The 26,924-nt window shown below is 42.2% G+C and overlaps 3 protein-coding genes across 3 annotated transcripts; all 3 read right to left on the bottom strand.

The window, feature by feature from the left end:
• Positions 1-4,090: 4,090 nt before the first annotated feature.
• Positions 4,091-4,618, bottom strand: LOC113200686 (non-secretory ribonuclease-like). The gene has a single exon (XM_026414186.2). It carries the CDS (start codon positions 4,565-4,567, stop codon positions 4,091-4,093), a length of 477 nt encoding a protein of 158 aa, XP_026269971.1. The 5' UTR covers positions 4,568-4,618.
• A 7,329-nt stretch (positions 4,619-11,947) lies between these two features.
• Positions 11,948-13,616, bottom strand: LOC113200714 (non-secretory ribonuclease-like). Its single transcript, XM_026414242.2, has 2 exons — positions 13,584-13,616; positions 11,948-12,528 (listed from the first exon to the last, which is right to left on the bottom strand). Exon 2 carries the CDS (start codon positions 12,521-12,523, stop codon positions 12,062-12,064), a length of 462 nt encoding a protein of 153 aa, XP_026270027.2. The 5' UTR covers positions 12,524-12,528; positions 13,584-13,616; the 3' UTR covers positions 11,948-12,061.
• Positions 13,617-25,570: 11,954 nt separating this feature from the next.
• On the bottom strand, positions 25,571-26,103 carry LOC113200687 (non-secretory ribonuclease-like). Its single transcript, XM_026414187.2, has one exon. It carries the CDS (start codon positions 26,045-26,047, stop codon positions 25,571-25,573), a length of 477 nt encoding a protein of 158 aa, XP_026269972.1. The 5' UTR covers positions 26,048-26,103.
• Between the last annotated feature and the right edge of the window lie 821 nt (positions 26,104-26,924).

Genomic DNA, 26,924 nt, shown 5'->3' with positions numbered 1-26,924 from the left:
ACCTCTTTCTAACAGTGCCTGGCTACTTAAGAAATTATTTTCTAAACCACAAATGCAGAAGTGCTTTCCCTGTGACTGAGAATAGAACCCAGTGCCTCACACATGCTAGGCAAGCACTCTACCACTGAGCGCCAATCTCACCCCCACACTCTGTGTTCTTAATGGGATTTGCAGAGTCGTGGGAGAGACATGTTTTTTACATAACCACGGATTACTGTCTGCGTGGGCTCTCTCTTGTCCAGTGAGGAGGTCCATGGAACAGGGTAGAGGAGAGTGTGGCTGTGGAGTCACGAATCAAGACCTCCAGAGACCAAGCTGGAAGCAGGTCTGATTTTATTGCACAGTTACCATGGATATATATCTTGGGCAATAGCTAAGCAGATTATAGGCAGCCACCAATACAATTTCTGGCCAACTGTCCTTGCGGCAACCAATCGAGGAGCAGACTGCGGAGCAAGTGCTGAGACTGCAAATGTGGCCTCACGCTGGGGCGCTGCGCCTATCGGTGAGCAGCCTGCCACTCATATGCCTAGCATGAGGGGAGTAACCTGCTACTCAGGCACCCTTAATGTGTGGCACGTAGGCAGTACTCCATGCACTTGTCCCCACAAGTGTCAGTCTCACAGGTGACAACATAACATTATATGACAGAAAAAAAAAAAAACCAACAAGAGGATCTGCCCTACTTTAAGGCATCAGAGAAGTCTCCACAGAGTTCAAGTAAGGGGCTCCCACTACCAAGCTTAGACTGGACAGCAGGTCTGCCTGGCTTGAAAGCCCAGTCCCATCCCTGAGGAACACATGGCAGCCAAAGTCCTTCCTGATGCTTCAGTTTTCCCCAGGAACTCCTGAGCAATGGACATTGAGTCATTACTCAATCACTGACATCCTTTAACCACAAATGCAGAAGTGCTTTTCCTGTGTCTGAGTTTCATAAATCTGCTCAGCGACTGTTAATACCAACTCATCATCCCAGTGTCCCTGGGGTCACAGGATCAATCTTCAGAGTTCTAAGGCATTGAATATGTCTGGTGTGCCTCTGATAGGGTGTACAGGTGACTGAAGTGACTGGAGCAGCCTGCCCAGAGGGCAACTTCATGCTGAGGATCTAGTGGAATTTGGCTAAGATTGATTTGTAGCTGATCTCTGCTTCACTCACAGGAATGCTCAGCCTCAGGCCTCTCATGTCAGACTAGATCATTTGGACTTTCTTTCCTAGGCAATGGAAAGCAGTTAAAAAATTGTTGAGAGAAGTTACTGAGAGAATGATTGGGAAATTCTCTTAGCAGTGTGTGCAGAACCCCACTCAGTGGCAAGAAGGGTGTTGGGAATTGGGTATGGCATGTTCTAGACCCCTTGGAGGGGATGTTCCACATTCCACAAAATCACATGTCTACAGGATGCAGGTAGGAGTGGGAAGGAATGAGTAGGTAGGCAGGAGACAATGTGCAGTGCTTAAGATGTTTTTGCTATCACCATATTGTCTTCCCTGCTCCACAGTTGTTGTAAGATTCCAGAGACAATAGTCTATAGCTAGGCGCTGAATAGATAAACCCTTTTAAGATAAAACAAAATGTGACCAGACATTTACACAAAAGTTTGTCAAAGCACTTTAGGTGGAATTTTGTTAAGCATTCTAAAACATTGCAATGAGCAAAAATTCTTTGAAGAAGTTCCCCAAATAGGTGATTAAAGGAAAAGCAGACAAGTAGTATTATAAAAAATTAAACAGCTTCTCCACAGCAAAGGAAATAGTTGACGGGTGAAGAGACAACCTACAGAGTGAGAGAAAATATTTGCAAATTATGTATCTGACAAAGGATTAATGTGCAGAATATACAAGAAACTCACAAAACTGAACAGCAGAAGAACTCACCATCAGATTAAAAAATAGGCTGATGATCTAAATAGACTTTCTCAAAAGAATATGTACAAATTGCTGGAAAGCAAGCCTATTAAAAATAAGCTCAACTTCAATGTGAAACAAAACCAAAACAAGATGTCATCTAATCCTGGTTAAAATGGCTATCATCAAAAAGACAAAAGAAGCAGATGCCAGGAAGGAAGTGGTGAAAAGGGAACCCTTGCCCACTATTAGTGGGAGTTCAAGTTAGTGCAATTAGTAGAAAACAGCAAAGAGTTTTCTCAAAAAGTGAAAAATAGAACTTTCAGGTGGTTCATGTTGGTAATCCCAGCAACTCTGAAGTCTGAGGCAGGAGGATTGAAAATTTGAGCCCAGCCTGGGTAACGTAGTGAAACCCTAACGTAATGGTTAATTTGGATTGTCAACTTGATTGGATTAAGAGATGCTGATGATTAAGAGGCTTCTGGGTGTGGCAATGAGGGTGTTTCTAGGAATGATTGGCATGTGGGATAGCCAAGTATGGGCAGCACTGTCCAATAGGATGGTGACTTGGATAGAATAAAAGTTGGAAGAACAAGAAAGCAGTAGCAGAAGCAAGCTCAATTCTTCTTGACCAGGCTCATGATTGTTGCTTTGATTGTCTGAGGATATCAAACTCTTCTTCTCTCTTCCAAAGCGGACTTTGCCAGTAGTTCTCCAAGGAGTTTCCAGAAGCCTTTGGTCTCAGACTAGGTAGCACTGTCAATCCCTCTTGCTCTGGGGCTTCCATCTCTGGGGTTGCACAGCTACTGGTTCTTCTAGCTCTCCAGCCTGCAGGCGGCCATTGTGGACTATCCAGTTTCTGGTCTCATAGGCAACCTAATAAGTTCCCTTTTTATAGTCATACTTCCTGTTGATTCTGTTCCTCTAGATAACCCTAATACAATAGATACATAAATAAGTTATTAAACTAAAAATAAATTAAACTAAAATAAAAAGGACTGGGGTGGTATCTCTGAAGTGAAGCACCATTGGGTTCAATCACCAGTACCACATGTACTCAAACAAAAACTCAAAACAAAATAACAACAAAAAATCTTCCATGTGACCCAGCAATGCCACCTCTGGGTATATATCTAAAGCAAGGAAATCGGTATATAACAGTGACATCTGTAGTCCTACCTTCATTGCAGGATTATTCACAAGGACCATAAAATGGAAACTCCCCAAGTGTCCATTACCTGATGATTGGATAAAGGTGTGGTGCATATGCACAATGGAATACTAGTTAGCCACAAAATGCAATGAAATTCTGTCATTTGCAACAACATGGATGGAACTGGATGTTGTTATGTTATGTGGAGTATACCAGGCAGAGAAAGACAAATATGTCATGATCTCTCTCCTGATTGTTATCTAAAAAGTTGATCTCATAGAAGTAGAGAGTAGGACAGAGTCCCTAGAGGCTAGAGAGAATGGGGATACAGACAGGTTGGATCACTGTTACCTAAAGGTAGATAGGAGGAACATGTTCAAGTGTTCTATAGCACAGCAGGATGACCATAGTTAACCAAAATGTACCATATGTTTCAAAGTAGCTGGCAGAGAAGATTTTGAATGCTCCCCCCAGAAGGTAATGATAAAGTGCTTGAGGTTCTGGGAATGCCAATTACCCCGACTGATCATTACACTTTTTATATATGTCTGGAAAAATCTCACTGTACCCTTTAATACATGCAATTATTATGTCAATTAAAAACATAATAAAAAAATCCAACAAATCCCTTGAACTGTACAATGAATGCCTGTACAGGTCAAGGTTAGGGCCCAGTCTGCAGAGGGTTCAGAGCAGGCTGAGAAAACTTTGCTCTTGAGGAGGGCCTTTGTCAGTTGGCAGATTCAGTAGACACCCCAGTTTCCCAGCCTGAGGCAGTGAGGGGGCCAAGTCTCTGCAGCTTCTTGATAAGGAGTCTCTGCCTAACATCTCTCTATAAAATCTCAGGAAGAGAAAGGAACATGTCTGTAGGACAGATTGTGAGTAAATGACAGCAGAGGAGCAGAAACAGATACACAGAGATCTAGATTGTCTGCAAAGAGGTTTATTGCACAGCTCACAGGGTGCTTCAGCTCAGCAAAGCTTGAAGGGGGCTGGGGACTGGTTGCATGAGGACGGGAGCTGATATCCAGGGTGGACAGAGGGCTTGGGAGCTGGTAGATGAGCCATGCCACAAAGTGATGATCCAGGAGCTAATATGTCCCATCCAAGTGAACTGGAACCACTGGATATGTGGTATTGTCCCGTGGAGATCTCTTGTCACAAGCAACTATGTAGAACTCCCTTGCTGATACACCTGTGTATTTGCAGTTTCCATAACTCAATTTACTTTTTGTGATGCTACAGATGGTTAAAGGCACCTGAACTGAACTTTTATGACAATTTGTACTGGGGCTTGTAAGACAGGTTACATTTGGGGTTCCACAAACTTGAACAACATCAGCAAAAGTTGCTTTTAGAAAAGTATTTTTGGCTTTGCATTGCCCAATGTAACTGTTAACTATCTTCATTGCATCATCACATTTGGGGCCAGCCATATTTATGTGTTGAATTTCAAACCACTGAGCAGGGGTTAAATCACCTGGTGGGTCTTCAAATGAGACACTCATTCTCACAAATCCCAGCAGCAGCAGAAACCAAAGTCGTGATCCCAGCAGCTTTGGAACCATGTTTCCTGTGAGCAAAAAAGAGAGGTAACTAGTTCTGCATCCTGGCCCAGTTACCACACACTCTTTCTGTCTCAACCAGCAGCCCCCTCTGCAGTCACTGGGGTCATATTTCCATTTGCTTCCCGTCCCCACAGTGTGCCAAGTCTCCTGGACACTAACTTCAGCTCATCCTCCCTCAGGTGCTATCCCACCGTGGGCCCTGCTGTCCCAGTTTGAGGGCTCAATGTCTTACCTAGTCTTTGTGCTGCAGCTCCTGTGAGAGCAGAACCAGCTGGTTGAACTGAGGCTCAGGGGCTGTAGGTGCTCTTATTTGGATGGTAAATATATAGCAGCCCATATGGGTGAGGCTGCAGGAGCCAGGAGGGTTCTGACGTCTTGGCCCTGCAGAAATCCAACACACTGGTACACATCACACTTGAGCAACCACTCTCTGTTTTGATCACTTGGTCTATTAATGGATACCCAAGGATAGTAGTGCTTCTGCTTCTGCTATATGGAATCTAATTCCATGTCATCCATGAAAGACTTTTGCTGGCTGGATCTGGTCCTGTGTTTGACAATTACACTGCCTTCTGAATAACCACAGATTTTGTCACTGTGCTTCAGCAGAGTACTGAAAGACCAAGTTCCACAAAGACAGGGCTAGTACTCAACAAGTAGAGCTAGGTAGAGTCCATTTTACAGGAGGAATTTGCATTCTTGTCTCATCTTAAAAACTCCTGGCTGGTGCAGGGAGTTTTCTCTACTGCAATGTGTCAGCTAGAGCTGGGTTACAGCTGCCTGTGTTGAAAGGGCTCAGGGGTCTTCCTGAATCCATCTTTCCTTCCTGACTCTCCTTCTCTTGTTTAGCCAATGATGTCACTCTTCTGGTTCCTGGAGACATTTGTGTGTTTGACAATGAAAATCATTATAGTTTCCTGAAAAAACAAAACAAAACAAAACAAAAAACAATGACTCAGAGCATGGCCTTCTTAGTTTACACTCTGTGTTAGTTTTTGTTTGTTTGTTTGTTTGTTTGTTTGTTTTTCCCCCACTGTGACAAATACCTGAGATAAACAACTTAGGGAGGAAAGATTTGCTTTGGCTCATGGTTTCAGAGATTTCAGTTCATGGCTGACTTCATTGGTTCAGGTCTTTGTGTGGCAGAACGTCATGGCAGAATGGCATGATGGAGGAAAGTTGCTCAGCCCATACCAGCCAGGAAGAGGGTGGGGGGAGAGATAAAGAGAGAAACACTGAGGACAAGAAATACCTATCCAGGGCATGCCCCTAGTGACTTACATCCTCCGACTTTACTCTGTGTTTCTTCCTCATGCCAGCAGTTCTTTCTGCTAACAATGGATTAATCCCCTGATGATGTCAGAACCCCTCATGATCCAATTACTTACCAAAAGCCCCACCTTTGAACATTGATGCATTGGGGACCAAGCCTTCAACACATGAGATTTTGGGGACATTCCAGATCCAAATCATTATATACCCAAACTTTAAAATTATATTCAAAACATGCCTCATAATATATTTATAATTGTTCCATGTATAAATTTGCTCTGCACTTTTCCTACTACCCTCGTTTTGCTCCAGTTTTATGTTGAAGATTTTCTAAATAGGACCTCTTTACCTATGAAGTCTGAATAAATAGGTGTTATGGTTTGATTTGGCATATCCCCCTCAAAGCCCATGTGTTAAAAGCATGTTCCCTAATGGATTACATTACATTCACAGATGGAATTTTTATGCAATGGTAAGATCACGAAAGCTCAGCCTCACAATTGAAAGCTGAAGGGAATACTGGTGGGACCTAGTTGGAGGAATTAGGGGTATAAAGGTATGATCTGAAAGCATCTCTCTCTCTCTCTCTCTCTCTCTCTCTCTCTCTCTCTGCTTCCTGGTTACCCGGTGAGCTGAACAGCTTTTCTCTACTATGTCCTTCTATCACAATGCTTCTGCCTTGGAGCCTGTGGACCATGGACAGAATCCTATGAAACTGTGAGCTGAAACAAACTTTTCTTCTCCAAGTTGTTCTTGTCAGGTATTTTGGTCACAGAAACCAAAAGCTAACATAGTGAGCCTACATTAGTCAAACACCATAACTCCAGTGTGTGTGTGTGTGTGTGTGTGTGTGTGTATGTGTGTGTGTGTGTGTGTGTGTGTGTGTGTGTCTGTGTGTGTGTGTGTGTTTTGCTATGGATGAAATCCAAGTCCTTATTCATGAGAGGCAAATGCTCTGTCAATGAGCAACACTCTCACTTCAATGTAATTTTTGCTCTTTTAAATTTTGTTAGCAAACCCTTAGCTGTGAGTCTCTGCAAAAATAAAAGAATAAATTACTCAAGTCCAAGATACAATGGCACAGGGTGAACATTCCCATCTCCAAAAGGAAGAAAATATCAAGAAGGAATTGGACCAAAGCAAGACCAAAACCCAGCAGGGCTTTGAATTCTGTGGCTCCATGCCTGCCTTTTGGGTCACAAGGAGTGGTGTTGTGAGCTCTGCAGGGCATGGGCAGCTCAGCCCCTATGGTCTCACTGATTACAGCCCACATGGGCTCTCTCAGCTGGCTTTGCTGACTGCTTCCATTTTCCCTTGGCTTGTGTTCCTGGCATCTCCATAGTCCTGGGGTGTCTGCGGAGACTTTGGCTTTACTCTCAAAGCTTCAGGCACTGCCTTGTTGGGAACTGTTTGCAGGATTCCAATCCTGCCGCACCTTTCCAGGCCTCTTAGGCTTTCCTTTAAAATTTCAGCAGAAGCCTCTGGAACCCCTAACTTTTGCCTACACAAACTCTGTATCCTGGTCCTCCAGTTTGACTGCCCCCAAACCACCACTATTACCAGTTCCTTTGGATCTTTTCATAGAAGATATAGGTATGACTATACAACTCGTACACATTCCTTTATGCTGATACATTGATTCTACAGCCCTAATGCCTGACCCACAGAGCAGGTGGGCCACAACATCAAGTTTTAGGAAGACTTGGATGTTTGTTCTTGGCCCCCCAAAAGTGTACAGGTTTTCCAGCAGAAACCGTCAAAACCAGTAGAACAAAGCAGCATTTTCCCAGTAATGCAAGTTCATATATAACCTTGTATATGGACATTAGCATCATCCTTATTATCAAGTTTTGGTCCTGGAACACCAAGGAGGGTGAAAAGCAATTTTTTTCTGCAGATCTTAGAAAACACTTAGTCATTCGGAAGGACAGCACTGAGAAAAATTCTAAACAAGTTGCAAGTTACCACTTGAAAAGAGTCTGTCATGAATGACCCCCTGTGTTTTCCCTCCACCTGTGACTCTGGGATGACGAGTTGCTTGTAGAACTTCAGGATATGTCTCATAGGTATTCATTCTGTATTGTTAGGTCTAGAATTCTGGGAGGAAAAGAAGCTTTGGAATAACCCTACATTGTGTTCACTCAACATCTCAGCACCGCCCACCCCCTTTTTTGGTACCAGAGACTGAATCACTGAACCACATCCCCAGACTTTTTAAATATTTTATTTAGAGATAGGGTCTTGCTGAATTGCTTAGGCCCTGTTAAGTTACTGAGGCTGGATTTGGACTTGTGATCCTCCTGCCTCAGCCTCCTGAGCTGCTGGGATTACAGGCCTGTGCCACTGAGCCTGGCCCAGTTCCCTTCTTATTGTTCTTAAACACTGTGGTCTTAAGAATTTCAGCTGGAGACCAATACAAGGAATTCTTAAATTGGGAATAGATACTCGATCACACTTGAATATTTCTCTATACCCCAATTCCATGAGCAGCTAGAAGAATAATTTCCACGGAGAGAAAGAAGGGTATGGGATAGGGAATGAATAACTGCTGAAAGAGAAGCCAGGATAGGAAGGAAGAGGGGGACAGATAGCTATGGAGAGTATGGAGATAAAGGTGTATAAAATGATATTTGGACTCTAAACGTTCTATGTAGACTCATTCATTTAAATAATGTTAATTAAATGAACATGATGTGTCCAGTTTCCTAAACCCAAAGCTTTCAAGAAGAGGGCAAAAATAAGTGGACGTTTTGCCCCCTCCCCACACCCAGAGAAGTCTTCCTTGACCTCTCAAGCCCCAGGAACAAGATTCTAGAAGCACTTTCCTGATGGCAGATTAGAGGAAGGCTGCACTTTCAGTTACTCCATGACTCAGGATTCAAGCAGCAGGAGTATGATTCCTAACAAGGAGGGTGAAAGATGAAATTGAGTGAAATTCAATATTGAATAGTCAGAATCTCCTAGAGACTCAGGAATTCAGGTGCACTGAACTAAGAACAAGAAAGAAAACATTGGAGCCAAGCTAGTTATGGCAGTGGCAGTGATAGTGGCACTGGTTATCCAGGGAAGGGAGGGCTAACACAAAGAGAGAGACACAATGGACCAATTTGGCATAGAAAAAGTCTGTAGATCAGAAAAGCAGCCTGAACTTAGCTGGTCCAGAGAGTGCACAGCAAACTGGTGTTTAAGTGCTCTGCTTTTCTCAACTGGCAAGTGGAGAGCTGAGGCACAGAGCCATGTTAAGGAGGCCACATTGTAGTTTGCTGCTGTGGGAACACAAGAAATTATAGCAAACATTGCCATACTGTCCTGGAAAGCTCCTACCTTGTGGTGGAGGATGTACCTAGCAGAACATGAGTGAAACAGGCACAGGGAAGTGTACTAAGGGGAATTCAAATCCGAAATACGGAGGGGAGTGTAACTCCCTTTGAGTGGAGGCTCATATGATCAGCTGAAGGGGGTTGGAAAACTGAACAGATGGGTGTGAATGTGTGAATATACACTCAGGAACCAAGCCTAGGAGGCCATATCTGTGGGCAGCAGAGTGTGTGGGTTGGCTCCCTTGCCCTGCAAGTATAATTCTTGGGAGGCTGCTGAGATTCAGACTCCTAACAGAGATCAGCAACTGCTGGGTCCTGCGGTGATGTCGATCTAATATCTCCAGAGCAGATATCACCCAACAAAGCCCTTAAATCCAGATACACTAAGCCCCAGCTGCTGGAACTCCACTCTGTAGCAGCCCCACCCTGGTGGTGTATAGATCTGGTCTGTCTGGACAAAACTCCAATCAACAATATTTCCTATTCCATTCTGCCTTATACCGGTGAGAAGGGACTCTGAGCTATTTCACCTGCTTCAGTTTTAGACCACACCAGATGGCAGCTCAGTGAGTAACACAAAAAGAGGAAGAGATTAACAACCTCCAGCCCTTGCACACCCTCTCTTTCTCTCAGTACATAGACTAAGAATAAATTGAAAGAATGACTGTTGGGCATTGATCCTTGTCAACGCTTTTCAAGAGGAGAAAAATACTTTTAGTGGAGACAGTATTTTTTAGTAAGAAAATTCCCCCCCACCCCTTTTTTCCTTTGGCGTTATTGCTGTGCTGATTGGCTTATGGCTACATATACTGAGCCACATCCCCACCCCTTGTTTGTATTTTATTTAAGACAGGGTCTCACTGAGTTGCTTAGGGCCTCGATAAATTGCTGAGGCTGGCTTTGAACTCACCATCCTCCTGCCTCAGCCTCCCGAGTCATTGGGATTACAGGCCTATACCACTAGGCCCAGATAATTTTAAAAACAAGTTATTTTTCCTTGTTTTTTGGAAGTTAAGATTTTTGTTTTTTTTTATTACTTTTGTTTTTTGTTTCCCTCATTTCTCTTTCTCTTCTTTCTTCTCCCACTAATAGCAAAATTCTCTTTTTCTCTCTTCCTGTCTCGCTTTACTTCATCTTTTCTATTTTTCTCCTTCTTATAACTATCATTTGCTACATTTCGTCTGCATTCTCTGTTCACACTTTGAACATTTGAAACTTTACCTTTCTATCACATTTTTTTTTCTCTTGGGACTGTATTTTGACTATTTTTTATAACTATTTGGCTTATAAAACTCCTGCCCTCACCATTTATGCTGTTGCAGTAATCAGTACTGCAAACTGCCAAAACAGGTTCTTTACTTTCATGCCAGATCTGATTCACAGCTATTTATTGTTTTTACTGTTGGCAATTGCTGACCCCTCCGTTTGTGTTTCTGCGGCAATCAGTGTTGTAGATGTCATAGTAGGCACTGTGTACTTATTTTAATGCTGTATACTGTTTGCTTTGGTTGTTGCTATTGTTTCTTTCTCCGTTTGCTGTAAGGTGCTGAAAAATCTACCGGGAAACTAGAAAGAATAGAAGAGAAAAAAGTCGAAACTACTGACAAAAACTTAGGTAGGAATGACTGGAAGGACCTCGTCCATTCTCATGGACATTCATTCCTACAGCAAAAACAGCTAACACAAAGGCTATAGTGAAGAAGACTGCATACACTCTGTGCTCTTAATGGAATTTGAGATTAGTAGGAGAGACCCACGCTACGGGCTTAACCACAGATTATTGTCAATCTCACAGGTGACAACATAACATTATATGACAGAATAAAACAAGAGGAGCTGCCTACTTTAGGGCATCAGAGAAGTCTCCACAGAACTCAAGTAAGTGGCTCTCACTACCAAGCTTAGACTGGTCTGCCTGGCTTGAAAGCCCAGTCCCATCCCTGAAGAACACAAGGCTACCTCATGGCAACCAAAGTCCTTCCTGATGCTTCAGTTTTCCCCAGGAACTCCTGAGCAATGGACATTGAGTCATTACTCAATCACTGACATCCTTTCAAACAGTTTTTCTTTTCTAAACCACAAATGCAGAAGTGCTTTCCCTGTGTCTGAGTTTCATAAAGCTGCTCAGAGACTGTTAATACCAACTCATCATCCCAGTTTCCGATCTTCAGAGTTCTAAGGCATTGAATATGTCTGGTGTGCCTCTGATAGGGTGTGGGGGTGACTGAAGTGACTGGAGCAGCCTGCCCAGAGGGCAACTTCATGCTGAGGATCTAGTGGAATTTGGCTAAGATTGATTTGTAGCTGATCTCTGCTTCACTCACAGGAATGCTCAGCCTCAGACCTCTCATGTCAGACTAGATCATTTGGACTTTCTTTCCTAGGCAATGGAAAGCAGTTTTAAAAAGTACAATTATTATGTATCAGTTAAAAAATAAAAAGAAAAATCGGAGTGAAAAACAACAAAAGATTGGAGTGTATAATGAGTAACTCCTCAGGCCAAGGTTAGGGCTTAGTAAGCTGACGGTTCAGAGCAGCTTGAGAGAAATTTACTATGGAAGAGGGTGTTTGTCAGTAGGCAGATTCAGTGAAGATCCTAGTTTCCCAGCTTGAGGTAGTGAGGGGCCAAGTCTCTGTAGCTTCCAGATACAGTGTCTTTGCCTCACATCTCTCTTCCCCAAAATCTCAGGAAGAGGAAGGAGCACATATGTAAGAGATAGATACACAGAGATCTAGATTTGTTTTCAAAGAGGTTTATTGCACAGCTCACAGGGTGCTTCAGCTGAGCTAAGCTTGCACGGGGCTGGGGACTGGTTCCTTGAGGACAGGTGATGACATCCAGGGTGGACAGAGGGCTTGGGAGCTGGCGGATGAGCCACATCACAAAGTGATGATCCAGGAGCTAATATGTCCCATCCAAGTGAACTGGAACTAGTGGATACGTGGTATTGTCTTGCACAGATCTATTGGCACAAGCAACTACGTAGAACTTGGTTGCTGGTACATTTTGATATCTGCAGTTCATATAATCCTTTGTTCTTCTGGTGATGTTACAGTCAACCAAAGGCACCTGAACTGAACTGTTATGACAATTTGTACTGGGGCTTGTAAGGCAGGTTATATTTGGGGTTTCACAAACTTGAGCAACAGCGGCAAAACTTGTGTGTAGAAATGTATTTTTGGCTTTGCATCGCCTTCTGTATCCGTTAACTACCCGCATTGCATCATCACATTGGGGGTGGGCCATAATTAAGTGCTGGATTTCAAACCACTGAGCCCAGGTTAAATGACCTGGTGGGGCCTGAAATGAGATAACTATTCCCATGAACCCCAGCAGCAGCAGGAGCCAAAGTTTTGGAGCCATGTTTCCTGTGAGCAAAGAAAAGAAATAACTAGTCCTGCATCTTAACTCAGTGACCATATTCTTTTCCTGTCTTAGCTTATAGGATCTCTCTGAGGTCCTCTAGGTCTTATAGGACTCTCATTGTGGGGTCCTATTTCCATTTGCTCCCATCATTAATGTGTTCAAGTTCCTGGGTACTAATTTTATTTCAGCTTCCCTTAGGTTCCACTGCTGGCCCTTGGTCCCAGCTCTAGGGCTCAATGTCTTACCCACTCTCTGTACTGTGGCTCCTGTGTAACAAACCCAGCTGATTGACTGTTCTTGGGTTCGGAAACTGTGGGTGCTCCTGTATGGGCCTGTAGATACATAGCAGCTCCTGTGTGGGGCCGCCAGAGCCAGGAAGTTTCTAATGTCTTAGCCATGTAGACACTCACACATTGGTACTAGGCCCACCTGGGCATCCAGCCTCTTGACTGACCAATGGGTACTGAAGGACAGCACTACAGCTGCTTCTGCTATAAGAAATTTAATTCCACATTATCCATGAAGGACTTTTGCAGGCTGGATCTGGTGTCAGTGAATAAAAACTATACACTTCCTGCTAAATGTCCATGGGTTTGGTCACTGTGTTTTAGTAGGGTACCGAAAGACCAAGTTCCACCAAGGCAGGGCTAGTACTCAACAAGTAGAGCTGGGAGGGCCCATTTCACAGGAGGAATTTGCATTCCTGTCTCATCTTAAAAACTCCCATAATGTTGGCTGGTGTAGGGAGTCTCCTCTACTGCAATGGGTCAGCTGGAGCTGGGCAGCAGCTGCCTGTGTTGAAAAGGGCACTAGGCTCAGGGGTCTTCCTGAGTCCACCTCTCCTTCCTGACTCACCTTCTCTCTTCAGCCAATGATGTCACTCTCCTGCCTACTGGAGACATTTGTGTTCATTACCATCAGACTTATTACAGTTTCCTGAAAAATGACTCAGATCACACCGTCCCAGTTACTGGGCACTTAACTTCCGTTCAGCCCTCCCTCAGGTGCTGTCCCACCACAGCCCCTTCTATCCCAGGTCTGGGGCTTAATGCCTTACCTAATCTCTGTGCTGTGGCTCCTGTGAGAACAGACCCAGGGATTGTGGGTGCTCCTATTTGGGTTTGTAGATATATAGTAGCCCCTATGGGTGGGGCTGCCAGAGTCAGGTGGGTTCTGATGTCTTGACTATGCAGAAACCCACAGAGGGGTTCATGGCCCCCTTGTGCAAGCAGCCTTCCTCTTTCATTACTTGGTGGACAATTGGTAGTCAAGGATACAGCTTTAGTTGCTACTATTGTAATAGATCTAAGGCATCATGTACCACCAGAGCTTTCCCTGTTGATCTGGGATGTGCTGTTCAGGAATATTTCCTGGGTGAAGAATGACCAGAGATTTGATAACTCTGCATAAAGCTAGGCCAAGAACCAAATCACAGAAACATGCCAGGAAAAGCTGTTTGCACAAAAGAATCCCAAGTTCCCCTTTCATTTTTAGTCTTCTTGGCAGTTTGTTAACACCCTTGTTCTCCATCTTCTCATCTCCCTCTGGAGTAAACTGGTTTTTTTTTTCTTTTAAATTTAATTTTGTGGATAATGGAAAGAATTTGTTATATATATTTGAAGTCCTCTCCTGCATTCTTCTTTTGTAGGATTCCCTCTTTGTGGTGTGAAGTCTTGCCCTGAATATTATTTTTACTTTTTGAAAAATTGAATTACCTTAAAATAGAAGAAAACCATTCTGTTCAATTTGCCCCAGAATGAACTTGGTGTGATAAAGGATTCCAATGCAGCACTTAGTATTCCTGCATTCTTTTCAGTCTGTGCTGTTTCCTACTGCCGACAGCCATCCGTGAACTGTGGATGAACCAAAATAACGTGGAAGCCATTAGTAAAAGTCGAGTATCCTGGGGACTCCCAGCAGCAATGCTGCTGGTTTGAGATGCCTGATTCACATGACTTCCTTCCTAGATCCATCACAAGTTCAGCACAGCTCAGAGACAGGGGGGGGGGGGGGCGGGGGACGGACTGGGGGGGGGGACGGACCCACGGGAGCCACACCACATCAAGCTGTTTGCTGCGAGACCCCTGTCATGGGGAGAAGTGAGACCCTTCCCGCTGAAACCTTATCCCTGCCTTTGATGTACTACCCCTTAAATAAAGAATGGGAGCCGTTTTTTAGTTCCATCTCCTATCAGGACCGGAAGACCTATCAGGCACTCCCCTTTTATCTAATTTCTGGCGCTGTCTCTTATTTCTTACTAATTATTTCAGACTTTTTATTTTCTCAGGCAGCTCACACCTTCCGAACAGAAAACTACCCTGGCAGGGCGCTGATAACAGTACAATAGTCTACAAAATGGTGAGCTCTCAATTGTCAGTTAACCATTTCATCTTTTGGTATTAAGAAGAAGATTATATATATATATATATATATATATATATATATATATATATATATCTGAAAGTATAGATGTCACGGTGCATAATTTTATAAGTGAAACACAGTTTTTCTTGGTGCTCTGAGAAGCACTGGAGAATAAACAAACACTGAATTTTATTACAATGTGATAGAGGTGACAACCCTGGTCTGAGCATGGTTTTTGGGCACTGGGGATGAGGTCATCCCCTCATGGACAAGGAAGGGTGCCAACAGAAAGTGCCACCCTTGAAGTGCTATAAAGGTTAGGTAGGGGTTTGCAGGGACTCTTGGGACTTTAGGGAGAAAGATGAGTGTTTTGGGGAAAGGTGTGGGAAATTGCTCAGGGTGGAGACAGTTAAATCTCTGCTCCAGCTTCCAGGTTAGAAAACTGGACTTAGACCCTTAGATGGAATCAAACACTGTTCTAGCCAGATTAGTCCACCTAATGCTTTAGTGCCTTTCTACCTTCCTGTCATCTGGAAATGCAATCATTTTATTATTGATGTCCTTATGTAAATTGGGACATAATGGTGACCTGATAGGAGCTGTTACAGCCAAATTAAAATACACACCAGGCCTGAAAAATCCTTGAGCAGACAAAATGTATTTTCAAAGAGGCCTTAAAAATAGTCTTATCCAATGCAAATTAAAACTACACTGAGATTCCTGCTCACTCTGTCAGAATGGAAATTATCATGAATAAAAGCAAAAATAAATGTTGGTGAGGATGTGGGGGGAGGGAGGCACATTCATACATTGCTGGTGGGACTGAAAATTGGTGAAACCATTCTGGAAAGCAGTATGGAGGTTCCTCAGAAAACCTGGAATGGAACCACCATTTGACCCTATTATCCCACTCTTTGGTATATCCCAAAGGACTTAAATTCAACAAACTACAGTGTACAGCCCCATCAATATTTAAACCACAATATCTAAACCATGGAACAAACTTAGGTGCCTTTCAACAGATGAATGGATAAAGAAATGTTGTATATATGCACATGGAATATTACTTAGCCATAAAGAACAATGAAATTATGACATTTGCCAGTAAATGGATGGAGCTGGAGAATATCATGTTAAGCAAAATAAGCCAGTTCCAAAAAACCAAAGGCTGAATGTTTTCTCTGATATGTAGATGCTAACTCACAATAAGGGTGGGGGCTAGGGAAGAACAGAAGTACTTTGGATTAGACAAAGGGGAATTAAAGGAAGGGAGAGAGAATGAGAATAGGAGAGGTAGTAGAATGAATTGGATATTACTATCCTATGTGCATATATGATCACTCTACCAATGTAATATAGCATCATATACAACCAGAAGAATGAGAAGTTATATTCCGTATGTGTATAATATGTAAAAATACATTCTTCTATCATGTATAAATAATAAGAACAAATAAAGAATATAAATAAATAGTGTTATCCTTGCTTAAACTGACAACATAAGTGAAACTTAACTTGGGTCAATTCTGCTAAATATTGACATTAGAAATAAAGCATTTGGCAATCCTAAACAGTCATGTATTATGTGACAAGGGATTTTTCACCAAGGTAAATCTAAAATGGCATTTTTGTAACTGTTTCAGTAGCTTTTTATTGATGTGACAAAAGACCTGACAAGGACAACATCGATGAGGAAAAGTTTATTTGGGTCTTCCGGTTTCAGAGTCCAAGATGGCATACCTCATAGCTCTAGGCCAGAAGTTGGTAAGAACGTCCTGGCAGGAGATTCAAGGTGGTGGATTAGAGGAAGGCTGCATTCCTAGGTGCTCTGTGGCTCAAGATTCAAGCATTGGGAGTACTGCTTCTCAGTGAGGTGGTTGAAGAGGAATTTCACTAAAAATTCAATGTTGAATAGTCAGAATGTCTTAGAGACTCAGAAATTGGGGTACGTTGAACAAAGAAGGAAGAGTACACATGATCCAAGCTGGCTGCGGCAGGGGAGGTGGTAGTGGTGCAAGTTCACCACAGAGGGGAGGGATAACACAGAGAGGAACGCAGCAGACAGATTTGATCAGGAAAAACCTGAGACCAGAATATGGTGCAGAAAAATATCAGAAAATCAGCCTGGACTTAGCTGATCCAGAGGCTGTACTGCGGAATGGAAAGGGCTTCTCAACTGACCAGCAGAGAGCAGAGGCAGGAGCCATCCGGAGGAGGCCATGTTTTGGCTGCTGCTGCAGAGCCAGGAGATCATAGCAAACATTGCCATACTACCCTGGCAAGCATTTACCATGTAGCCTAGGGAATACCTAGCCGAACGTAAAGAAAACATGCACAGAGAAGTACCCAGGAGATTCCAGTCAGAAATATGGAGGGAGTGTAACTCAGTTTCCCTTTGAGTGTGGTGGCTCGTGTGTCCAGCGGAAGTGGGTGGGAATCTGAACATGGGTGTGAGTACGTGGGAAGGCTGTGTCCATGCGCAACATTCAGAGTGTGTGGAGGATGGTCTTCTGCCCCCTGAAGTAGAATTCTTGGGAAGCTCCTTGGTGGCAGACTCCTGATAGAGATCAGTAACTGCCAGGCCCTAGGGGTCTGTTGAGCTAATCTCACCAGAGCAGATACAACCCAATAAAGCCCCTCAGGCCTGATTAGATTTAAGCCTCAATTATTGAAATTCCCTTCATAAAACTCTGCAGCAGTCCCACCCTGAGAGAGCATTGATCTGGTCTGTCCAGGCAAAACTCCACTGAGGTACTTCCTATTCCATCCCACCTTACACTGGTGAAAAGGAACTCAGAGATATTTCAACCAGCTTCAGTCTTAGGTCACTCCAACTGGAAGCTTAATGAATAACACAAAAAGAAGGGATTAAGAGCTTTCAGCCCAGGACCTAAAAAGACATGGAAAAAAAAAAAAAAAAAGGAAAGTTGGGCCTAGGCAGTGACCATCCATTCTCTTCAACTATGTTGACCACCTTGGTGGAGACAATGCCTTCATTAAGAATCTTTTTTTCCTTTTTTATTTTTCTTGGGTATTCTCGCTGTATGGATTGGTTCATGAACATATATACATATAAATATCTCCCCCCTCATTTTCAGTACTTTCTTTAATGTAGTTATTTTTCTTTGCCTTGTCTTTTCAGGGTTAGGGTCTTTGTTGGTTTATTTTGGTTTTGTTTTCATCTGTTTGGTTCTCTTGTTTGTATTTCCCTCTTTTTTCCCATGATAACAGCCATTTCTCAATTTACATTGTTTTTCCTGTTTTCCCCTCCTTCCTTATAACCATCACCTGCTACATCTCTTCTGCATTCCCTCTGTTCACTTTTTGAAATTGTAAACTCTTCTCTAACTTCCTGACATTATCTTCTCTTAATAAACTGCATTTTTACCATCTTTTAGTACTAAGTGGTTAATAACCTCTGCCAGAACCATTAATGCTGTTGCTATTATTATTAATTATTACTGTGGATGACAGTCAGTACCTGTGGTTTGTTTTAAGGCCAGATCTAGTTTATAGTTACTTACTGTTTTTGCTGTTGGCAATTTCTGTCCCAAATCGTTCTTTTTTTTTTCTTTTCTTTCTTTCTTTCTTTTTTTTTTTTTGCATAAACATTGTAGATGTCATTGTAGGAATCAGGTATCTAAATTTAATGCTATATATTGTTTGCATTGGTTGTTGCTATTGTTTATTTCCCTCTATTCTGTGAGGGACTGAAAATCTACAGGAATACTGCACATTCACAGGGCAGAAATTATGTTGCTGAACTAAACTCAGAAAACTGACCTAAAGACAGCAGACACACAAATCAATGGCACTCAAATTTCAGATATAGTTTAGTACAAATAATAGAAGAGACAAAAATCCCAAACTACTGGGCTGGGGTTGAGGGCTCAGTGGCAGAGTGCCTGCCTCGCACGTGTGAGGAACTGGGTTCAATCCCCAGAATCACATAAAATGAATAAATAAAATAAAGGTATTGGGTCCATCTACAACTAAAAAAAAATTAAAAAACCCAGAACCTTAAAAAAAAATCCCAAACTATTAACCAGGCCCTGGGTAGAAAAGTTAGGGGTGGACACTCAGGTTCCATTCATAGACATTCCACTGCTAAGGCAAAGACTGAGAATTAACACAGAGTGTGGATACTGCACATATGAGGGTTCTCAATCTAGCTTACTCTAGGAAAATTTGGCAAGAGAAGGCTGTGCCTCCCCCAAATGCCCACACATTGGAGTGCAAAAGAAATCTATCTTAATAGATGCATAAAGGCCAACACAGGAATATAAGAAATATAAAAGACAAGGTAATACAACACCTCCTAGAGTTCACAATTTACCAAAAACTGACATAAAAAATACTGAAGAGGGTGAAATATCTGTTATAGAACTAAAAAAAAAGGATTATAAAAGCGATCAATGGATTCCAAGAGAACACGAAAAAAAAAAAAAACTGGATGAATTAAGGAAGTCACTACAGAAAATGAATGAGAAATTCAATAAGAAGATAAATATATTGAAAAATATTCCTAAATTGCTGAGGGCCTGGTGAAGTTGATGAGGCTGGCTTTGAACTTGCTATACTCCTCAGCCTCCCAGCTTGCTGAGGTTACAGGTGTACACCATCATGCCTGGCTGGCATGGTTCTTAGTAACTTTTCCCAGTTCCCAAGTCCCTTCCTCAGTTGTCTTGTCCTACATCTCCACTGTTTTTTTTTTTTGTTGTTGTTGTTGTTGTTGTTCTGCCCAGTAACCACATCAGGAGGTCCTGATACCACGTCCTGCTGCTTGTGTCTATTCTCAAGATCAGAGCTGAGAGGCTTGACAGGTGTGTGTATGTGTGTGTGTGTGTCTGTGCGCATGTGTGCGCACACTTGCTTCTGTGACTTGATAGAAGCTAGACCAGAAACACCCTATTTTCCCCTGTGCTTCAGGCTTAGAACTCCTATTTATCTCTTTTTTATTCAAGGAATCTGAGTACTTCCTAGACTTTACAACTCAAGAGAGCTAAGAGAACATTCAACGGGAATGAGAATAAAACTAGAAGAATAGAGTAAAAAGAGATTTATGGTCTTAGCCTGAAAATTCTGGATGTCATAAAGAGAATTTTCAGGGTAAGTCTCTGAAGGTACAGCTGTGAACTGTATAGCAATGGTTTGGTCAAAAATGGGCCATATGAACTGAGTGAGTGGTGCACACCTGTAACAATAAAGAATATGAAGAGGCCATCTACAGAATGGGAGAAAATCTTTGTTAGCTTCTCTTTTGACAGAGGATTATTATCCATATATAAAAAACAAAGAAAACTTAACACCAAACAACCAATTATGGGCAAATGAACTAAAAAGACACTTTTCAAAGAAGAAATACAAACAGTCAACAAACATGAAAAAATATTCAACATCTTTAGCAATCAGGGAAATTCAAATCAAACCTCCATTGAGGTTTCATGTCACTCCAGTTAGAATGGCAGCCATCAAGACAAAAAAAAAAAAATGCTGGAGAAAAAGGAACACTTTTACATCATTGATGAGTTATACATTAGCACAACCACTAAAGAAATCAGTATGGGGATTCCTGAAAAGATATGACCATATGACCCTATGAATCAGCTATGTCTAAATATTCCTTAGTATTTATCTTCAAGAATTGGGAGCCAGGTGTGGTGGTGCATGTCTGTAATCCCAGCAGCTTGTGAGACTGAGGCAGGAGGATCCGAGTTCAAAGCCAGCCTCAGTAATATAGCGAGTGGCTAAGCAACTCATTGAGACCCTATCTCTAAATAAAATATAAAAAAGGGCTGAGGATGTGGCTTAGTGCTTGAGTGCTCCTGAGTTCAATTCCTGGAACAACAACAACAACAACAAAAAATGGAGTCAGCATACAATAGCAATACGTATATACTCAAGTTTATAGCAGCACAGTTAAATAGCCAAACTATGCAATCAGTCTAGGTGTCTACCAATAGATGAATGAATAAAGAAAATGTGGTGTATATACACAATGAAGTTGTATTCAGGCATAAAGAAAAATACAATTATATTATTTGCAGGAAAATAGATGAAACTTGAGAATATTATGTGAAATAAGCCAAAGTCAGAAGGTCACAGATCATATGTTTTCTCAGATGTGGAAGCTAGAGAGGAAAAAAAGTTGGGGTTGGGGGCTCTAATGAAAATTGAAGGGTGATCCACAGAGACAAGAAAAGGGACCAGTGGGAGGGAGGAGAGAAGGAAAAGGGGAAATACTTGGGAATGGTATTGGCCAAATTACATTGTAATATTGTGTGCATGTACAAATACATAACAACAAATCCCACCCTTATGTATGACTATAACGCCCCTATAAAAATATGATAAAAAATTCAATCCCATTCAGTTGTAGGTGCAGGAAAAAAAAAACACTTTCATTCCCTGTATTGTCCTTATCCTGTGTGTATTTGGTTTCTTATTCTATGATTAATTTATGAATGTATGTGTTCTCTGAAGGACTATGAGCTTCATGAAAACAGATGTTGCATGTGTATTGGATTAGTGCTGCTCGTAGAGTTTGCATATATTAAGTGCTTAAAAATACGTTTCTAACTTAACGGGCGAATGACATACTTGCCATGTGATTATCTGGTGCCTATTATATGTGTAAGTTGTATGTAATTGAATGTTTTCACAGAATGTTAGAGAAAGCCAAAGTTATCTTTTTTTTTTTTTTTTTTTTTTTTGTAACAGGAATTGAACTTAGGGGTGAGTTCAAACACTGAGCCACATCCTCTGCCCTGTTTTGTATTTTATTTAGAAATAGGGTCTCACTGAGTTGCTTAGTGCCTCCCTTGTGCTAAGGCTGGCTTTGAACTCGCTATCCTCTTGCCTCAGCCCCTGAGCCACTGGGATTAAAGACGTGTGCCACCATGCCTGGTAAAGTTATCTTCTTTTTAAAACATAAAAACCATGTCTGAAAGATTGAGTTATTTGTCCTAGCTCATGTGATTTAAATGGCAAACTTGGCATTCCAACGTTGTTTCTTCCTGACCCTTTATAGTGATACCCAGGGACTTAGCAAACATACTGAAAAGTAGGTTTTAAACTCCATTTATTCTCTAGTTTACCTTTGTTAATTTTCAATTTTAAGTTAAAGGTTGGCATAATTTATGCACAAACTGCAATTTATAACAAGATGAGTCTTGAATTAGCACATTTTTGAAGGCATCATGGTGCTGGTGACAGGAAAAACTGGAGGCATGTCAACTTCTCAGGAAGGAGCCACATTTTCATATCAAACTGTGAGCTAGGCCTTTATCCTCAATATGCAATTTAACTACCCACCATCCATTAATTGACCCATAATTCATTTATACCTTCAATGGCAAATAGTTTTCAATATATCCTTTGGCAAGCCTTGGTTGAGTGAGGGAGACTGAATCCACTCTGTGCTCTTAACAAGATTTGCAGACTACTGGGAGAGACTCCCATTACTCATATGACTGCAGATAATTGTCAGTCTCACAGGTGACAACATAATAGGGCTACATGCAACATGACAGAATAGAACAAGAGGAGCTGCCCTAGTTTAAGGCATCAGAGAAGTCTCCACAGAACTCAGGCAAATGGCCCCCACTAGCACGATTAGACTGGACAGCAGGTCTGCCTGGCTTGAAAGCCCAGTCCCATCCCTGAGGAACACAAGGCTACCTCATGGCAACCAAAGTCCTTCCTGATGCTTCAGTTTTCCCCAGGAACTCCTGAGCAATGGACATTGAGTCATTACTCAATCACTGACATCCTTTCAAACAGTTTTTCTTTTCTAAACCACAAATGCAGAAGTGCTTTCCCTGTGTCTGAGTTTCATAAAGCTGCTCAGTGACTGTTAATACCAACTCATCATCCCAGTGTCCCTGGGGTCACAGGATCAATCTTCAGAGTTCTAAGGCATTGAATATGTCTGGTGTGCCTCTGATAGGGTGTGGGGGTGGCTGAAGTGACTGGAGCAGCCTGCCCAGAGGGCAACTTCATGCTGAGGATCTAGTGGAATTTGGCTAAGATTGATTTGTAGCTGATCTCTGCTTCACTCACAAGAATGCTCAGCCTCAGGCCTCTCATATCAGTCTAGATCATTTGGACTTTCTTTCCTAGGCAATGGAAAGCAGTTAAAACAATTGTTGAGAGAAGTTACTGAGAGAATGATTGGAAAATTCTCTTAGCAGTGAAAGAGATGTTTCACATTCCCCAGGGTCCACAATTCATATGGGAACAGGATCCAGGTAGAGGTTAGAAGGAATGAGTAGTCAGGCAGGCAACGATAGGCAGTGCTTGGAATGGTGAAGCCCTGGAGTGTTCTTATCCTGTTGAGAAGAGCCACTGAACCTGACTCCCTGGGTGTTGCCTTAAAGAAATGCAGACCATGCTTACCAGATACTCCCATATTTCACAGGGAAGATAGGAATCTAGACTTTTAGGTTGAAAAATCCCAACTTTTATAACTTGGCAACTAATTCAAAACAGTGGCACAGTGCAGAACAATCCAAATAGGCTGAGTGCCAGCATGCTAGCATTAGCACTCTGGTCCTAGTTGGCCAACTGAACTTTTGGTTTATGTCCTTGTTGCAATGACCATTCCCACCCCACCCCACCACACACACAGTGACTGTTAAGATTCTGGGGAGAGTCTATAGCTAGACACTCAAATAGGTAGTCACTTCTACTGTGAAATAAAATGTGACCAGTATTCACACAAAAATCAGTCAAGGGAAGTTTGTAAAATACTCTAAAACATTGCTACATGCAAAATATTTCTGGAGAAGTTCCCCCAAAACACAGGCAACTGAAGGAAAATAGACAAATGCTAAAAAGACTTCTACATAGGAAAGGAAATAATCAAAGGAAATAATTAAGGTGAAGAGACAATCTATGGGATGAAAGAAAATATTTGCAAATCAGGTATCTGACAAAGATTAGTGTGCAGAATATACAAGGAACTCAAACAACTGAACATCAGAAAAACCGACAATCTGATGAATAAATAAGACAATGGCCTGGTGTGGTGGTGCACTCTTGTAATCCCAATGATTTATAAGGCAGAGTCAGGAGGATAGATAGTTTGAAGCCAGCTTCAGCAACTTAGCTAGACCCTGTCTCAAAATAAAGAAATAAGAGGAGGACGGGTGTCTTAGCTCAGTGGTAAAACATCCTGGGTTCAATCCCCAGTACAATACATAAACACACGGACTTACACACACACACACACACAAAAAAAAAACAAAACCCACACACAAATAGGCTAATGGTCTAAATGACATTTGCAAAAGAATATATGGAAATTGCAGAATAGTCTATGAAAAAAATCTCAACTTCACTATTCTTCTGGAAAATGCAAAGCAAAATCATAATTATATACCATCCCACACCAGTTCAAATGGCTATCATCAAAAGACAAAAATTATCAGATGCTTGTGAGAATCTGGTGAAAAGGGAACTCTTGCCCACTATTGGTGGAAATCCAAGTTAGTGCAGCCACTATGGAGAATAATATGGTGGTTTCTCAAAAAATGAAAAATAAGACTTCCCTCTGATCAAGCAATCACACCTCTGGGTATAAATTCAAGACAAAGGGAATCAGCATGTCACAATGACATCTGTAGTCCCACCTTCATTGCAAGATTATTCACAAGGACTATAAAATGGAAACTCCCCAAGAGTCCATCACCTAATGATTGTATAAAGGTGTGGTGCATATGCACAATGGAATACTAGTTAGCCATAAAATGCAATGAAATTCTGTCATTTGCAACAACATGGATGGAACTGGATGTTGTTATGTTATGTGGAGTACACCAGGCATAGAAAGACAAATACATCATGATCTCACTCCTGAGTGTTATCTAAAAAAGTTGATTTCACAGAAGGAGAGAGTAGGACAGAGTCCCCAGAGGCTGGGGAGAGTGGGGATAGAGAGAGGTTGGATCACAGTTACCTAAATGTAGACAGGAGGAACATGTTCGATAGCACAGCAGGATGATCATAGTTAACCAAACTTACCTATGTTTCAAAGTAGCTGGCAGAGAAGATTTTGAACGCTCCCCCCAGAAGGTAATGATAAAGTGCTTGAGGTTCTGGGAATGCCAATTACCCCGACTGATCACAGTTTTTATACATGTCTGGAAAAATCTCACTGGACCCTTTAATACATGCAATAATTATGTCAATTAAAAACATAATAAAAAAAAACTCCAACAAACCCATTGAACTGTACAAGGTTAGGGCCAAGGTTAGGGCCCAGTCTGCAGAGGGTTCAGAGCAGGCTGAGAAAACTTTGCTCTTGAGGAGGGCCTTTGTCAGTTGGCAGATTCAGTAGGCACCCCAGTTTCCCAGCCTGAGGCAGTGAGGGGGCCAAGTCTCTGCAGCTTCTTGATAAGGAATCTCTGCCTAACATCTCTGTATAAAATCTCAGGAAGAGAAAGGAACATGTCTGTAGGACAGATTGTGAGTAAATGACAGCAGAGGAGCAGAAACAGATACACAGAGATCTAGATTGTCTGCAAAGAGGTTTATTGCACAGCTCACAGGGTGCTTTAGCTCAGCAAAGCTTGAAAGGGGCTGGGGACTGGTTGCATGAGGACGGGAGCTGATATCCAGGGTGGACAGAGGGCTTGGGAGCTGGTAGATGAGCCATGCCACAAAGTGATGATCCAGGAGCTAATATATCCCATCCAAGTGAACCGGAACAAGTAGATATGGGGTACTGTCCTGTGGAGATTTCATTTCACAAGCAACTACATAGAACTTGGTTGCTGCTACATTTCGATATGTGCAGTTGTTATAATTCTTTGTTCTTTTGATGATATCACAGTTAACTAAAGGCACCTGAACTGAACTGTTATGACAATTTGTTCTGGTGACATTACGACAGGTTATATTTGGGGTTCCACAAACTTGAGCAACAGCGGCAAAACTTGTATGTAGAAATGTATTTTTGCCTTTGCATCGACCTGTGTATCCGTTAACTACCCGCATTGCATCATCACATCGGGGGTGGGTCATATTTAAGTGCTGGATTTCAAACCACTGAGCCCAGGTTAAATGACCTGGTGGGGCCTGAGATGAGATAATTATTCCCATGAACCCCAGGAGCAGCAGGAGCCAAAGTCGTGAGCCCAGCAGCTTTGGAACCATGATCCTGTGAGCAAAGAAGAGAGATAACTAGTACTGCATCCTGGCTCAGTTACCATTTGCTTTTCCTCTTTCAACCAGCAGTCCCCTCTGCTATCACTGTGGGGTCATATTTCCATTTGCTTTCTATCCCTAAAGTGTACCCAAGTCTCTTGGGTACTAATTTTCATTCAGCCCTCCCTCAGGTACTGTCCCACTACAGCCCCTTCTATCCCAGGTCTAGGGCTTAATGCCTTACCTAATCTCTGTGCTGTGGCTCCTGTGAGAACAGAGCCAGCTGGTTATCCCAGGATTCAGAGGTTGTGGGTGCCTCAACTGGGTTTGTAGATATATATATATATATATATATATAGCAGCCCCTGTGGGTGGGGCTGCTAGAGCCAGGTGGGTCCTGATATCTTGACCATGCAGAAACCCACTGATTGGTACATAGCTCCCTTGTGCAAACAGCCTTCCTGTTTCATTACTTGGTAATGAAAGTAATGGGTACTCAACTGCTATTGTAGCTCTAATTGCTACTATTCCAACAGATCTAAGGTATCCGGTGCCAACCAGAGCTTTCCCTGTTGACATGGGATCTCCTGTTGAAGAATATATCATGGCTGCAGAATGACCAGAGATTTGACAACTCTGCTTAAAGGCAGGCCAAGAATGGAAACACAGAAACCAGGAAAGGCTGTTTGCACAGCAAGGGCCCACGTTCCCCTTTCGTCTTTACCATTCTTGGCAGTTTGTCGCACACATGTTCTCCATCCCTTCATCTTCCTCTGCAGTAAACTGGTTTTTAAAAAAATTTCTTTCTGTTCAAAATTCTGTCAGGTAATTGAAATAATTTGTTACATATTTAGTATAATTTATAATACTATATATTATAATTATA

This window comes from Urocitellus parryii, chromosome 6, assembly GCF_045843805.1.
Source record: "Urocitellus parryii isolate mUroPar1 chromosome 6, mUroPar1.hap1, whole genome shotgun sequence".
Lineage (NCBI taxonomy): Eukaryota > Metazoa > Chordata > Mammalia > Rodentia > Sciuridae > Urocitellus > Urocitellus parryii.
This window is presented reverse-complemented; position numbering and strand designations above follow the sequence as displayed.